The sequence below is a fragment of the Pogoniulus pusillus genome, chromosome 26 (assembly GCF_015220805.1).
Source record: "Pogoniulus pusillus isolate bPogPus1 chromosome 26, bPogPus1.pri, whole genome shotgun sequence".
Classification (NCBI taxonomy): Eukaryota; Metazoa; Chordata; class Aves; order Piciformes; family Lybiidae; genus Pogoniulus; species Pogoniulus pusillus.
In genome coordinates, this window is record NC_087289.1 from 15,937,524 (window position 1) to 15,952,736 (window position 15,213).

At 45.8% G+C, this 15,213-nt stretch overlaps 1 protein-coding gene and 1 long non-coding RNA gene across 4 annotated transcripts in view; one reads left to right on the forward strand and one right to left on the reverse strand.

Moving 5' to 3' along the window:
* LOC135186987 (uncharacterized) overlaps positions 1 to 2,806 on the forward strand; it is a 54,528-nt gene extending 51,722 nt beyond the window's left edge. The window contains exon 3 of the long non-coding RNA XR_010307160.1: positions 2,702 to 2,806. This is a non-coding gene — a long non-coding RNA (uncharacterized LOC135186987). The remainder of the gene's footprint in view (positions 1 to 2,701) is intronic.
* The window catches only part of UGGT1 (UDP-glucose glycoprotein glucosyltransferase 1), a 68,374-nt gene that overhangs the window by 37,881 nt on the left and 15,280 nt on the right, over positions 1 to 15,213 (reverse strand). For all 3 annotated transcript variants that reach the window (XM_064165241.1, XM_064165239.1, XM_064165240.1), the window contains exons 8-16: positions 14,988 to 15,084; positions 12,475 to 12,553; positions 12,228 to 12,328; positions 8,527 to 8,626; positions 6,983 to 7,043; positions 4,113 to 4,204; positions 2,800 to 2,950; positions 1,659 to 1,778; positions 477 to 562 (exon numbers count right to left, since the gene is read on the reverse strand). In XM_064165241.1, the coding sequence (XP_064021311.1) occupies positions 477 to 562; positions 1,659 to 1,778; positions 2,800 to 2,950; positions 4,113 to 4,204; positions 6,983 to 7,043; positions 8,527 to 8,626; positions 12,228 to 12,328; positions 12,475 to 12,553; positions 14,988 to 15,084 (887 nt within the window). The remainder of the gene's footprint in view (positions 1 to 476; positions 563 to 1,658; positions 1,779 to 2,799; positions 2,951 to 4,112; positions 4,205 to 6,982; positions 7,044 to 8,526; positions 8,627 to 12,227; positions 12,329 to 12,474; positions 12,554 to 14,987; positions 15,085 to 15,213) is intronic.

The window sequence follows — 15,213 nt, forward strand, 5'->3', positions numbered from 1 at the left end:
AAGCAGCCATGAATCAAACTTGTGACATATAAATCTCTAATGGCAAGTCCATCAGAGTCTTGCTTTTCATCTCTCTCATCCAAAGGACTTGCTTTTAAGGTTTTGAGTTACTTGCTTTTAAGGCTTGGGGGATTTTGACAGTTAAACTGAACTCTTTTTTGCTAGTAGCAAAATCATAGAATCAACCAGGTTGGAAGAGACCTCCAAGCTCATCCAGTCCAACCTATCCCCCAGCCCTATTCAGTCAACCAGACCATGGCACTAAGTGCCTCATCCAGGCTTTGCTTCAACACCTCCAGGGACGGTGACTCCACCACCACCCTGGGCAGCCCACTCCAATGACAAATCACTCTCTCTGCCTTCCCATCCACCAACACAAGGTATGTAACACTTCTACAGTGTCACAATTTTACAACTGCAAAAGTCACAACAATAAAACTGCTGTTAAAAATATCCCATTAAAACACAGCCATTACCTCAGTGGGATGTGGTTACTGAAGAACATCTCTGCCACGTTCAGTAATTCTGCTGTGGTCTCATGAGTAGGATCTACTATCAGCACCTGCATGCAAACAGCAATTGAAAAGCTTCTGTTCTCTTAAGAAGTCAAGTTACAGGTTTTTGACTGGAGAAAGCTTCATTCATGTCTCACTGCAGAATTAGCATCAGCCCTCTCTATACACTGCCAGAGGGATGAGCTTCACTAAACAGTAGTCTCTGCTGAAGCCCTAAAGTCCATTATCCACCACACCCAGTCTAAACTACTCCCTTTACCAAAACAGAGCAGACTCCTAACATACTTTGTCTCTTCACCTCAGTATGCCCTAGCATTTCTGCTTCTGCCTGTACACCAATCCACCCATTAGGATGTGCATGGGAGCCAGGCACTAGGCAGAACCAATGCACACAGTATGGCTCTACTCAGCACCCTGGAGGGCAGACATACTAAGACATTCTCATAGCAAGCTCCACCCCAGACATAACTGAATGAATTTATTTCTAGCAAGGGTTGCCTATTCATTGAATAATTTCCATGTTAGAGGTAGTGAACTCCAGAGAAAAAGGTAACTTATTAATGCTCCTGCATCCTGAAGTGGTTGGAGTCCCTATTTGCCACTAATCAGAGTTCTTTTTTCTGTAGGGCTGCCCTGCCCCATGGCAGAAGTTTCATCACAGAATTTGCAAACTCATTAGACTTGACTTTAAGTAGTTTACCTAAAAACTAAAAGGCCACCCAGGATTAAGCTGAGGGCTGCTGATCACCTTTTGAAGTCTTGGTGCAAGGTGGCTTTTTATCTGAAACAAGTGAAGTAGGTCTGAAGCCTTTTAGTGAAGATACTAATTAAGCTACTCGAGGGATTTCATTAACCAACTTCAGGTGTTACCACAGAGTTAAAATGCATCAAGTTCTCACTTGTCAGATGATTTTTTTTCCACTGAAGCAGTTTTTGGCATCTAATAGAGGGAAGAGAACCATGCCCAGTAATCTCTGAATCTCAGCCATGAGCTAATAGTACAAGAACCTTGTAGGAAAGCACTCTGGACGAGACACTTCAGTGGCAGGCTATCTAGTACATATATATAGCTTCAGTTGCAAAAGCTTATCTTCCTGCTGTTGAAAAATAACAATGCACAGTTCCAGTCACATTACTACTCACAAAGTTATGGAAGTTTTTCCTGATTTGTCTGATGACTCCTGGAAATGTAGGCCGCAGCAGCTCCTGCACACTGGAAGGCCAGGAATTGTATCGACTGTCAACTTCTAGGTTGTTGATCCACTAAGATAAAGAAAGGTATTTAAATGGTTGACAGGCTTCTGCTTGAGTCTGTAAAATGGTTTAGAAGTCAGAAACTACACAGAGAACTGTGTGAGAAAAAGTGAAGACTTTTAAAAGAGTTGATTATATTTCTTTATAAATATAGAAAGAGGTTGGATGAGGCCTTGAGCAACCTGTTCTGGTGAGAGGTGTCACTGCCTATGGCAGGGGGTTGGAACTGGATGGTCCTTGAATCATAGAATCAAACAGGTTGGAAGAGACCTCCAAGCATCCAGTCCAACCTAGCACCCAGCCCTAGCCAAACAACAAGACCATGGCACTAAGTGCCTCATCCAGGCTTTGCTTCAACACCTCCAGGGACAGTGACTCCACCACCTCCCTGGGCAGCCCATTCCAATGCCAATCACTCTCTCTGCCAACAACTTCCTCCTAACATCCAGCCTAGACCTCCCCTGCCACAACTTGAGACTGTGTCCCCTTGTTCTGTTGCTGCTTGCCTGGCAGAAGAGACCAACCCCAGCTGGCTACAGCCTCCCTTCAGGTAGTTGTAGACAGCAATGAGGTCAACCCTGAGCCTCCTCTTCTCCAGGCCCCTCACCAGCTTTGTCGCCCTTCTCTGGACACATTCCAGCATCTCAACATCTCTCTTGAATTGAGGAGCCCAGAACTGGACACAGCACTCAAGGTGTGGCCTGAGCAGTGCTGAGCACAGGGGCAGAATAACCTCCCTTGTCCTGCTGGCCACACTGTTCCTAATCCAGGCCAGGATGCCATTGGCTCTCTTGCCCACCTGGGCACACTGCTGGCTCATGTTCAGCTACTCTCTACCAGCACCCCCAGGTCTCTTTCTTCCTGGCTGAGGTCCCTTCCAACCTAAACCATTCTATGATTCTAAGCTTACTTTCCTTTTTTCTTCACTGCAGTTCCAGAGCTGACTGGGCAACAGCAGAAATTCCCCTGCCAGCTTAGGAATGCATTCCCCAGCAGAAAGAGTGGATTGCTGATGTCAGACCATACACACCGAAATAGCTGGGCTTCTGATGTCTACAGCATAGTCTGAATCTGATGGCTGGATGTTCAACTTCAGAACATTGTGCAAGGACAGACCCTCAATTCCCAGGCTGTGCAGGCCTTCCATTACACGTGCTTCATTGCGCAGCACATCGATCAAGCTGGAAGGAAGAGAAGAAACGTTCACTTTGAAAGACACAGCAGATTACTTGCTCTGATCCTAAGGGTTAACAGATCAGCAGTATAATAAGTCTGCCATGGCTGTGTGTTACTTCTTATCATCTTGTGCTAGTTTGAAGCAGGGTAGAATGTTTTGGTGAGAAGAACTAGATCATAGGCTGTGAAAGGAAAGCAATGGTGATGTCTGCTCCCCTCAGAGTCTTGCTGAAGAAGAAAGGAAAACACTAGATAACACTCTTGCCATTTTTGTCTCACTCTGCCTTGAGCTGCTGACTGAACAACATCTTACTCCCTAACCTCACCTTCCATTTGGACTAACTTTTGCTTCTTAACCTCTTGACCGAACCTCTATTCTTCCTTGGGACTGGGGTAAGGTTGAGAGGGGCAGGGGGAAGGTGCAGGGGTGGTTGAGAGCCCCTCCTGGGGACTCAGGTTTCTGGGAAGGGAGTTGTGTTTCTGTATTACCTTTTACCTTGTCTATTTCTGTCTATAACTGTATATACTGTAACTATCTGCTTGTATGTTGTGCTAGCTGTAAATAAATAGCTTCATTTATATTCCCAGAGCCAGCTGAGACTAGGCTGGGTGATTTCTAAAGTGTGGGGGAGCAGGGAACACCCAAACCATCACACACCTGTTTCTGACTGTCCTCAGAAAGCTCCGATGACTTCAAGCTGTTCAATTGTGTTGTATTTCTAGTTAAAGCAAGACACTCAACTATAATTTCCTTTCCCTGCTATTGAAATAAGTCCTGTCAAAGGTGGAGGGTGATTTTCAGATGAAGAATTCACAGTGGTTTATCCTCTGAGAAATCAGTGTGTCTTCAGATTCAAACGTGTGCACTGACAGCCTCGGAGACCAAAGTCTTGCTAGTCACAGCACAGATCAAAAGAGCTGTGCAGAGATGATTGCCTGTTCCAATATTCAAGGGTATTCCACTTTTCACCTTTTCTTGCTTAAAAATTCACTTGCACCAGAGAAGGAACTATGACTTACTTTTTTCAGTAGGTAATACTTGAACCTAGTCTAGGTACATCCATTGTGAAGAAAGGTCAAAATTGCCTAAATGACTTTATCATCTATGTACAAGCAGGCTGCAAGCTTCTGAACAGAGGTTTTCTGAAGAACAAAAAATATTCCTACCTAAATATATCCTGAGTGTCCAAATCAATAAGTAGTCCATTGATGAACAAGGCAGAATCTCCTGGTTGCAGTCCCAATGTACCTTTGAAATACTGAAGGAAAGTAGAAGGCTATTAGAAGAATGCACAGGGAAAAAAAAGTACTGGAGAGTTTAATGTGTCAAACTGTAGATTTTATCTCCATTATTGCATTACAAATTGCATCACAGCTCCACTACAGCCTTTGCTGACTTTGTGCACACATCCATACCAGGGTAAAAAAACTCAGAAGCTGTTTAGTGCACAGATACATAAATCAGGCTTCTCTTTGTTTCTGTCCACATGCATGGGGAAGTCCCCAAGTGGACTTTGTAAAAGCACTCAGATCAACTAATGAGACATGCCTGAGAGAAGTAATTTAACTTTTAAGCTGATAGCTGATAAAGCAAATGGACAAATAGCATCCAGTTGCCTTCCTTAGCTTTTTATCACACAGTTTTAGGCAGACAGACTTAAAGTGCTGTGTATTGTGTGGTGCTCCCTAGTGGAACTACATGGTGTCCAAGGTACCAGTTAAGTCCTGGCCTCATGTATATGTCAGCAGTGAAAAGCAGATCATAGAATCATAGAATCACAGAATCAACCAGGTTGGGAGAGACCTCCAAGATCAGCCAGTCCAACCTAGCACCCAGCACTATCCAATCAACTAGACCATGGCACTAAATGCCTTATCCAGGCTTTGCTTGAACACCTCCAGGGACAGCAGCTCCACCACCTCCCTGGGCAGCCCATTCCAATGCCAATCACTCTCTCTGCCAACAACTTCCTCCTGACATCCAGCCTGTACTTCCCCCACCACAACTTGAGACTGTGTCCCCTAGTTCTTGTGTCTCAAGTTGTGCCAGAGAAGGTCTAGGCTGGGTGTCAGGAGGAAGTTGTTGGCAGAGAGAGTAATTGGCATTGGAATGGGCTGCCCAGGGAGGTGGTGGAGGCACCATCCCTGGAGGTGTTCAAGCAAAGCCTGGATGAGGCACTTAGTGCCATGGCCTGGTTGATTGGCTAGGGCTGGGTGCTAGGTTGGACTGGGTGATCTTGGAGGTCTCTTCCAACCTGGTTGATTCTATGATTTTATCAAAACCTGGAGTTTTTTTCATTGTTCTGTTTCAAAGCACATAGAAACTTACTCGAACAGTTGTTAAATTGTATTCCTTCACTAGTTTCACTCTCAGAGCACCAACACTGGAACCATTTTCTCCACATAGATAGGAATCACTCTTAACAAGCCATGGCAGAAGATTTTGAGCCTATTCTGTTCTTCCTGGTAAACACTGATGACTTCAGAGATCTGAACACCTCAAACTGGGTAATGATAGCTAATTTTCTTTTGCAGCCTTAAAAATGTAAGAAGATGCTCAATAGATTTGCTTTTCAGGCACTAGCTTCCTAACAAGCTACATTCCATACAGCTCATTTAAAAATGATCTAAATGGTCATAAAATGATCTAAAAACCTAACTACATTTTAACTCTAACAGCTTCCACTAAAAAGCATTCACACTTCTAATATCTAGTTCAGAATACAATCGAAACAGGCAATCAGTAACTTAAAGTCAGCCCCTTTGTAACTGTTACTCAAGAGGAGCAGTGCTGTGCCATTCAGAATGTGCAGGTGCTATTGGAGTCCTGCTCAAATAGGAACTGGGTCACAGACTGAAAGAGAGCCACCCAGTAGGCACAGGCCTACAAGAAATGTATGAACAATATCTACCCAGCTCTAGCTGGCAAGTCACTACTGCAAATATCTAGCTCAATACTGATGTGACACACATCCAAACTTCTACTGCTTTGTTTTTGACACAGTCCTGTCTTGCAGATTAGATTCAGTCTCAACAGAAAGCCTGACAACATCTCTGCTGATGCTTTCTGTGGAGCCCCCAGCACGAGAAGGACATGGAACTGTCAGAGCGAGTCCAGAACAGAGCCATGGAAACGATGAGAAGGCTGCAGCAGCTCTGCTATGAGGACAGGCTACAAGAGTTGGGGCTCTGCAGCCTGCAGAAGAGAAGGCTTTGAGGAGACCTTAGAGTGGCCTTACAGTATCTGAAGGGGCCTACAGGAAGGCTGGGGAGGGACTACTGACAAGGTCTTGTAATGACAGGACGAGGGGGAATGGGTTTGAACTGGCAGAGGGGAGAGTCAAACTGGATGTTAGGAAAGAGTTGTTTGCAGTGAGGGTGGTGAGACACTGGCACAGGCTGGCCAGGGAGGCTGTGGCTGCTCCCTCCCTGGAGGTGTTCAAGGCCAGGTTGGATGAGGTCTTGAGTGACCTGTTCTAGTGGGAGGTGTCCCTGCCTATGTCAGGGGGTTGGAACTGGATGATCCTTGAGGTCCCTTTCAACCTAAACCATTCTATGATCCTGTGATTTCCCCCCAGACAGAACCAACACAGTACTTTCACTATATTTAAAGGCAGTTTTTAAAAAGATAAATAACTATTTACCAGATTCTGAGTTCAGCTATGAAACAGAAGTTCCCTTTCATACACATTAACAAGGGAATGCTAAAAAGCAAATCATAACACTTGGTTACTCTAAACAACCACTGTAGTAGCAGCTCTGTGAATAAAGCCCCACATCAACATTCCCCTTCCATGATCTCCCTCAAAGAACTCAGGATCAAATATTTCCAAATTTGAGCAAACAAGTTAAAATTATCTTCATAATCCATGCTTAAAAAATCCACCACTTCTTCCTTCCCCACATGCCTGTGTCTGAAAATACCATGTCATTATTTTGAGCAAAACGCAGATTCTTAAACAGAATTCTTCTTTTCCAAGCCTGAATTTCTGTGAAACATGAGTGCAGAAGCACTGTTAACTTGCTGGAAGCATTACCTTTTGGTTTTCTTCAATCTCTGCTCTGAGTTCCGAAGAAACAACTGTTTTTGTTATGGCTCTACAGGAACAAAAACATCATGTCGTGAATCACCTTTCTGTTTATCTAATGAATAGAGGAGGTACCTCCTTATCCCACTTTTTGGCCCTTTTATGCAAGTACATTTAGTCTGTTGATCTAATTAATAGATTAGGTACCTCCTTATCCCACTTTTTGGCCCTTTTATGCAAGTACATTTAGTCTGTTGATCTAATGAATAGAGGAGGTACCTCCTTATCCCACTTTTTGGCCCTTTTATGCAAGTACATTTAGTCTGTTGATCTAATGAACAGAGGAGGTACCTCCTTATCCTACTTTTTGGCCCTTTTATGCAAGTACATTTAGTCTGTTGATCTAATGAATAGAGGAGGTACCTCCTTATCCCACTTTTTGGACCTTTTATGCAAGTACATTTAGTCTGTTGATCTAATTAATAGATTAGGTACCTCCTTATCCCACTTTTTGGCCCTTTTATGCAAGTACATTTAGTCTGTTGATCTAATGAATAGAGGAGGTACCTCCTTATCCCACTTTTTGGACCTTTTATGCAAGTACATTTAGTCTCCACCTACAAAGAGCTGCAGTCAGGAAGAGTAGGATGCACTGCTTTTTTTCTTACACTGCTTAATTGAACAGAACATAACCACATGCCAACTCTCAGTGTCTAATTTCACATCAACCAGAATGAAAGTGGGCAGCTGCCACAAAGGTAGAGGTGGAGGCTGGCAGCAGAAAACAAGGGAGATTTCACTCCTCGTTGTGAGCTCCCATTCCTTTCCTTACCTTGGCTGTGGTGACTGCACCATTGCACAATGGGTGAGTGCAGCTCACAGATGTGACTGAAGAAACAATGAAAGTGCAATGCCTGCTTAAGAAGCTATAAACAGCACAATCTAACATCAAGTAGTGGGAAATTAGACCAGAATTCAGATTCTTTTTACTCTCAAGTATAGCTCCATCTACTCAAGAAGGAAGAGCTCCTAGAATACCTTCACGACCCAAGCCATGGAATGTATCAGAGAAAATACATTTCTGGATCACTTGGTCAGGCCAAATTGTGGATGAATCTCATGAAATTAGTTTGAATGTGCTCAGGACAGTCATCAGCAAGGTGCAAAACCAAGTGCACTAACTGACACGAGACTGGCCAGGCTCTTTGGCAAGGGGGATCCTAGAGAACTGGGATCCGGTGAATAGATAAACCTTAGAGCCATCAAAGCTAGCAAACAGTTTCTGGAGGACTTCATGCCAAAAGGTTCAGCAGCATTTCACAACAAAATAGCTTGGGTAATTCTGTCAAATTTTCCACCAGTTCCCATCAGCTGCCATCCAAGAAAAACACTGCAAGATCCCCTTTGTAACCACAGGCTGAAGAACTTCTCTGCATAAACATTCCCCAGCGTTTGCTAAACGGAAACGTGGACATTAACCCAACCAATGCTGCCTGCCTCAGGTTCTGCTCAGAGAAACAGACAGTAGGAAACCTTCTGGAGCTCAGAGTCACCTGGCCTTTGTAGGAAAGTTCTGGCTGAGATCTTTCATGACCATCAAAGCGTCCATAGGGGGAGCAGTCAGAACGCGAGCAGCAGTTTGAAAACTTAAATCTAGAAGCGAAAAAAAAGCAGAAGTCAAGAACTGGAAACTGAAAACAAGCCAGTGCAGAGGCATCTTAACTTTAGCCTTCAACTTCCTTGCTTATTTGTCTCCTGTGAAATTACATTTTCCATCTGCATCTTTAGATATTTTTTTTAGTAGTTTAAAAGAAAATCTTCATCCTTTTCATCCTTTTATAGAATCATAGAATCAACCAGGTTGGAAGAGACCTCCAAGATCATCCAGTCCAACCTAGCACCCAGCCCTAGCCAGTCAACTAGACTTTTACTCAGCTTCTGTTTGTTGCCTTGCATTAAGTAACCCTTTCAAACTGAACCAATGCATTCTGTCTACATGTTGCTCCAGTGAGTCCAAACCAGCACCTTTTTTTCTGGCTGAGGTAGGAGGATCTGCCCTTCAGAAGGGGTTTGAGTACTTGCTTCACACACTAGAGATATAAAACAGCCATATGTTGGATACAGGTAGATTCTCTGGGGCAACAACATATGCTCAGCTTTTCAAATGACTTCTTTTTCAGAGGATGAAAAGCCTTTCCACAGGCCTCTGCAGATGATTTTCAGGAAAGTGGGCCAGAACTGCATGCAGATGCTTTTCATAGAATCATAGAATCAGCCAGGTTGGAAGAGACCTCCAAGATCATCCAGTCCAACCAGACCATGGCACTAAGTGCCTCATCCAGTCTTTTCTTGAAGACCCCCAGGGACGGTGCCTCCACCACCTCCCTGGGCAGCCCATTCCAATGCCAATCACTCTCTCTGTGAAGAACTTCTTCCTAATATCCAGCCTAGACCTACCCTGGCACAACTTGAGACTGTGTCCCCTTGTTCTATTGCTGGTTGCCTGGCAGAAGAGGCCACCCCCCACCTGGCTACAATGCCCCTTCAGGTAGTTGTAGACAGTAATAAGATCACTCCTGAGCCTCCTCTTCTCCAGGCTAAACAGGCCCAGCTCCCTCAACCTCTCCTCATAGGATTTGTGCTCCAGACCCCTCACCAGCTTTGTTGCCCTTCTCTGGACATGTTCCAGCACCTCAACATCCTTCTTGAATTGAGGGGCCCAGAACTGGACACAGTACTCAAGGTGTGGCCTGACCAGTGCTGAGTACAGGGGAAAAATAACCTCCCTTGTCCTACTGGCCACACTGTTCCTGATGCAGGCCAGGATGCCATTGGCTCTCTTGGCCACCTGGGCAAGTAATGCAGTTTTCATTTGATCTTGGGAAATCTCAGCTTTCTGCACCGAGAATGTGACCATGGAAAGGAACTTTACATTTCCTTTGCTTTTCTGCATGTAGCAAATCACACAAACAGTCAATTTAAGAGAAGTATCTAACTCTAACTCACAGTATAAAATCAAAGAATGGCTTAGGTTAGCAGGCACATTAGAGATCATCTACTCCAACCTCCCTGCTATGGACAGAGATGCCTGTCAACTAGATTTGGTTGCTCAAGGCCTCACCCAACTTGGCCCTGAACACCTCCAGGGAGAGGACATCCACAGCCTTCTTCCTAAGATCCAGTCTAAACCTACTATTCCTCAACACCATTCTCCCCCATCCTGTCATTAGACACCCTTATGAAAAGTCTCTCTCCAATTTTCCTCCAGAGGAGGGCCACAGAGATGCTCAGAGGGCTGCAGTAACTCTGCTACAAGGACAGGCTACAACAGTTGGGGCTCTGCAGCCTGGAGAGGAGAAGGCTTCGAGGAGACCATAGAGTGGCTTTCCAGTGTCTGAAGGGGGCCTGCAGGAAGGCTGGGGAGGGACTATTGACAAGGTCTTGTAATGACAGGACGAGGTGGAATGGGTTTGAACTGGCAGAGGGGCGAGTCAAACTAGATGTCAGGAAAGGGTTCTTTGCAGTGAGGGTGGTGAGACACTGGTGGAGGTTGTGGCTGCTCCCTCCCTGGAGGTGTTCAAGGCCAGGTTAGATGAGGCCTTGAGCAAGCTGTTCTAGTGGGAGGTGTCCCTGCTTATGTCAGGGGGTTGGAACTGGATGATCTTTGAGGTCCCTTCCCACCTAAACCATTCTATGATTCCTATAGGTTCCCTTCAGGTACTGGAAGGCAGCTATAAGGTCTCCCCAGAGTCTTCTCTACTCCAGGCTGAACAACCCCAGGTTTCTTAGCCTATCCTTGTAGCAGAGGTGCTCCAGCCCTTGGATCATCTTTGTGACACTCTTCTGGACTCACTCCAAGAGTTCTTTGTCCTTTAGATGGGGACACTAGAACTGGATGCAGTATTTGAGGTGGGGATCTCACAAGAGCAGAAAGCAAACTTCATTTTAGATGTCCAGTGAAACAATCTGGGTTTGGGTTCTGTTTTCGCTTGTTTCCTTGTTGTTAGTTTCTTTTCTTGTTGTTTGCTTGTTTGTTGGGGTTTCTCTTCCCAGTGGTGCCCAGTGACATGACAAGTAACAGGCACAACCTTGAAAGCAGGAAGTTCCATTTAAACATGAGGAGAAACTTGTTTAATTTGAGGATGAGGGAGCATTGGAACATACTGCCCAGAGAGGCGGTGGAGTCACAGTATCACAGTATCACAGTATCACAGTATCACAGCATCACAGTATCACCAAGGTTGGAAGAGACCTCACAGATCATCAAGTCCAACCCTTTACCACAGAGCTCAAGGCCAGACCATGGCACCAAGTGCCACGTCCAATCCTGCCTTGAACAGCTCCAGGGACGGCGACTCCACCACCTCCCCAGGCAGCCCATTCCAGTGTCCAATGACTCTCTCAGGGAAGAACTTTCTCCTCACCTCCAGCCTAAATCTCCACTGGCGCAGCCTGAGGCTGTGTCCTCTTGTTCTGGTGCTGGCTGCCTGAGAGAAGAGAGCAACCTCCTCCTGGCTACAACCACCCCTCAGGTAGTTGCAGACAGCAATAAGGTCACCCCTGAGCCTCCTCTTCTCCAGGCTAACCAATCCCAGCTCCCTCAGCCTCTCCTCGTAGGGCTGTGCTCAAGGCCTCTCCCCAGCCTCGTTGCCCTTCTCTGGACACGCTCAAGCATCTCAATGTCCTTCCTAAACTGGGGGGCCCAGAACTGAACACAGCACTCAAGGTGTGGTCTAACCAGTGCAGAGTACAGGGGCAGAATGACCTCCCTGCTCCTGCTGGCCACACCATTCCTGATGCAGGCCAGGATGCCATTGGCTCTCTTGGCCACCTGGGCACACTGCTGGCTCATGTTCAGGCAGGTATCAATCAGCACCCCCAGATCCCTCTCTGTTTGGCTGCTCTCAGCCACTCCGACCCCAGCCTGTATCTCTGCATGGGGTTGTTGTGGCCAAAGTGCAGCACCAGGCTGCATTGAAAACCTGCTTGAACACCATCCTGTGCATCTGCTCCAGGTGAACCTACTCTGGCAGATGGAAGACCTCCAGAGGTCCCATCCAACACTTATCATTCTGAGGCATTCTGTGATTCTGTAAAAGCTATTTCAACAGAGGCACTGTTTCACTGCAGGCATTTACAGTCCAGCTCTCTCAGCTGCATGCAGCCACTGGCAATCCCATTTGCTCAGAACACAGGAATGGAAGTGTACAGTAAGTTTTTGCAATGCAACACTGAAAGCCTTCATGCAGATTACCTTGCAGCTGCCATACTTTCAAAGGTGCCATTTCATTGGTACTCTCCACAAGGTGTTTTCTAAGCTCTTTCAGCTCTTCTGTCAAGTCAGGATACAACTGCCTAAAAAGATACAAGGGCAAAGCAACTTCTGTGGTTTCCTGTAAGTAACTCTGATAACTCAGACATTAAAGAACACAGTAACAAAGCAGAGGACCAGCATCTCTGAATCTCTGATATGACAAAGACCAACAACTTACAACTCTTACCTTAGTTTTCCAAACAGAAACCCTTGCACTTCATCAAGTGGGTCATTTTCATCTATTACTGTAGCATTCACATCTGTGCCTGTAAACACACAGAGAAGAACACTATTGCCAAGCTGTTCAGAAACAGCTCTCACACTCATTTTGATTAGCTTAACAAAACTTCATTGCAGTATCCAGAAAGAAGAAAGAAAGAAAGAGCAAATTTCAGGTTTACTTTTAGACGTCCATCCAAGAAACATTACCTTTACAAATAATGGACTAACAGCTGAAGTGAAGCAGATTACTGAGAAGGAAAAGCTTACAGAGTGGACAGCTCAGAGACCCAGACATTGCAGAGGAATTCACTAGGACCTAGAAGCTTTTAGGACATGCCATCTTTGGTAAAGTAAGTACTAAACTTCAACTGTGAACACAGCCCTGATTTTAGTCCCAAAACAGGTGATAAAAAGTGTTAGAGTCATAGAATCAACCAGGTTGGAACAGACCTTCAAGATCATCCAGTCCAACCTAGCACCCAGCCCTAGCCAGTCAACTAGACCATGAACTAGACTGGTGACCTGAATAAAGTCCAATTCTGGGCTTAAACCACAAAAGGCTGTGGAGAAGACTCACACAATCTCCTACCTAGCTGAACATAAACCAGCTCAAATCTAGCTGCTTCTGGAGCTTCCAACACAAGAAGGGCATGGAACTGTTACAGGGAGTCCAGAGAAGGCCACGAAGATGCTCAGAGTGCTGCAGCAGCATTGCTGTGAGGACAGGCTACAAGAGTTGGGGCTCTGTAGCCTGGAGAGGAGAAGGCTTCAAGACTTTATAGTGGCCTTCCAGAGTCTGAAAGGGGCCTACAGGAAGGCTGGGGAGGGACTACTGACAAGATCTTGTAATGACAGCACAAGGGGGAATGGGTTTAAACTGGCAGAGGGGAGATTCAAACTGGATGTTAGGAAAGGGTTCTTTGCAGTGAAGCTGCTAAGACTGGCACAGGTTGCCCAGGGAGATTGTGGCTGCTCCCTCCCTGGAGGTGTTCAAGGCCTTGAGCGAGCTGTTCTAGTGAGAGGTGTTCCTGCCTATGGCAGAGGCTTGGAACTGGATGATCCTTGAGGTCCCTTCCAAGCTAAACTATTCTATGATTCTATACTTTATGCTAAAGTCTAACTAAAGGTCCTGACTTTTTAGATGAGCATTTGCTTCTGTGCAAGCCAAAAGAGCACAGGCATGAATAAAAGGCTGCCTACTGATAATCTTCCTGGAATCAGATAGGAGTTGGATGAGAATCATGTACAGCTCTACTGTGCAGCTACCTGCAGCAACACAAGTACAGCTCACTATTTTGTAAAGCATCTTCAACTTTACAAAAACCAAATCTTCCCCAGAAGATTGGGTTTTTCCCACACATGAAGCAACACAGACTTCCAATGTGTTACCTTACAAATTATTTCAGGCCTTTTGCATGACTTCTTCATGACAAACTAATGGAAATTCTCAACCAATAATCTTAAGTTGGATCATTGGCACAGCCCAGTCCTGTTCAATGTCTTTATTGATGATCTGGACGAGGGGATTGAGTCCAGCATCAGTAAGTTTGCAGAAGACACCAAGCTAGGAGCAGGTGTTGATCTACTGGAAAATAGGATACCCCTGCAGAGGGACCTAGACAGGCTGGATGGGTGGGCAGAAGCCAATGGGATGAGATTTAACAAGGCCAAGTGCAGGGTTCTATGCTTTGGCCACAACAACCCCAAGCAGTGCCACAGGCTGGGGACTGAGTGGCTGAGAGCAGCCAGGCAGAAAGAGACCTGGGGGTACTGGTAGAGAGTAGCTGAACATGAGCCAGCAGTGTGCCCAGGTGGCCAAGAGAGCCAATGGCATCCTGGCCTGGATCAAGACAGGTAGGTTATTCTGCCCCTGTACTCAGCACTGGTCAGCCCACACCTTGAGTGCTGTGCCCACTTCTGGGCTCCTCAATTCAAGAGAGATGTTGAGGTGCTGGAATGTGTTCAGAGAAGGACAACAAAGCTGGTGAGGGGCCTGGAACACAAATCCTATGAGGAGAGGCTGAGGGAGCTGGGAGTGTGCAGCCTGCAGAAGAGGAGGTTCAGGGCAGACCTCATTGCTGTCTACAACTACCTGAAGTGAGGTTGCAGCCAGGTGGGGTTGGTCTCTTCTGACAGGCAACCAGCACCAGAACAAGGGGACACAGTCTCAAGTTGTGCCAGGGAAGGTCTAGGCTGGATGTTAGGAGGAAGTTCTTCACAGAGAGAGTGATTGGCATTGGAATGGGCTGCCCAGGGAGGTGGTGGAGTTGCTGTCCCTGGAGGTGTTCAAGCAAAGCCTGGATGAGGCACTTAGTGCCATGGTCTAGTTGACTGGCTAGGGCTGGGTGCTAGGTTGGACTGGATGATCTTGGAGGTCTCTTCCAACCTGGTTGATTCTATGATTATGATTCTATGATTTCATAAGGGGGGGGCAGGGCAGGTAACTCCCAAACCATTACAGATAAAGTAATAATTCACCTTTCACCTGAGTATCATCCTTGGCCTTGTATTCTGTACTTTTAATAGCCAGTTCAACACCATAGCCAGAGAGGTAGACTTTTTCTTTACTGGGATTCTGTAAGGAAAAGCAAACAGCACAATATTGTCACTCTTTGTTTTGATGTACAAATTAAAAGCTGCTATTTCCCAAAGCTAAGAAATCTCCAGCTGATGCACATTTCAGACATAACTCAGCAGGCACAAG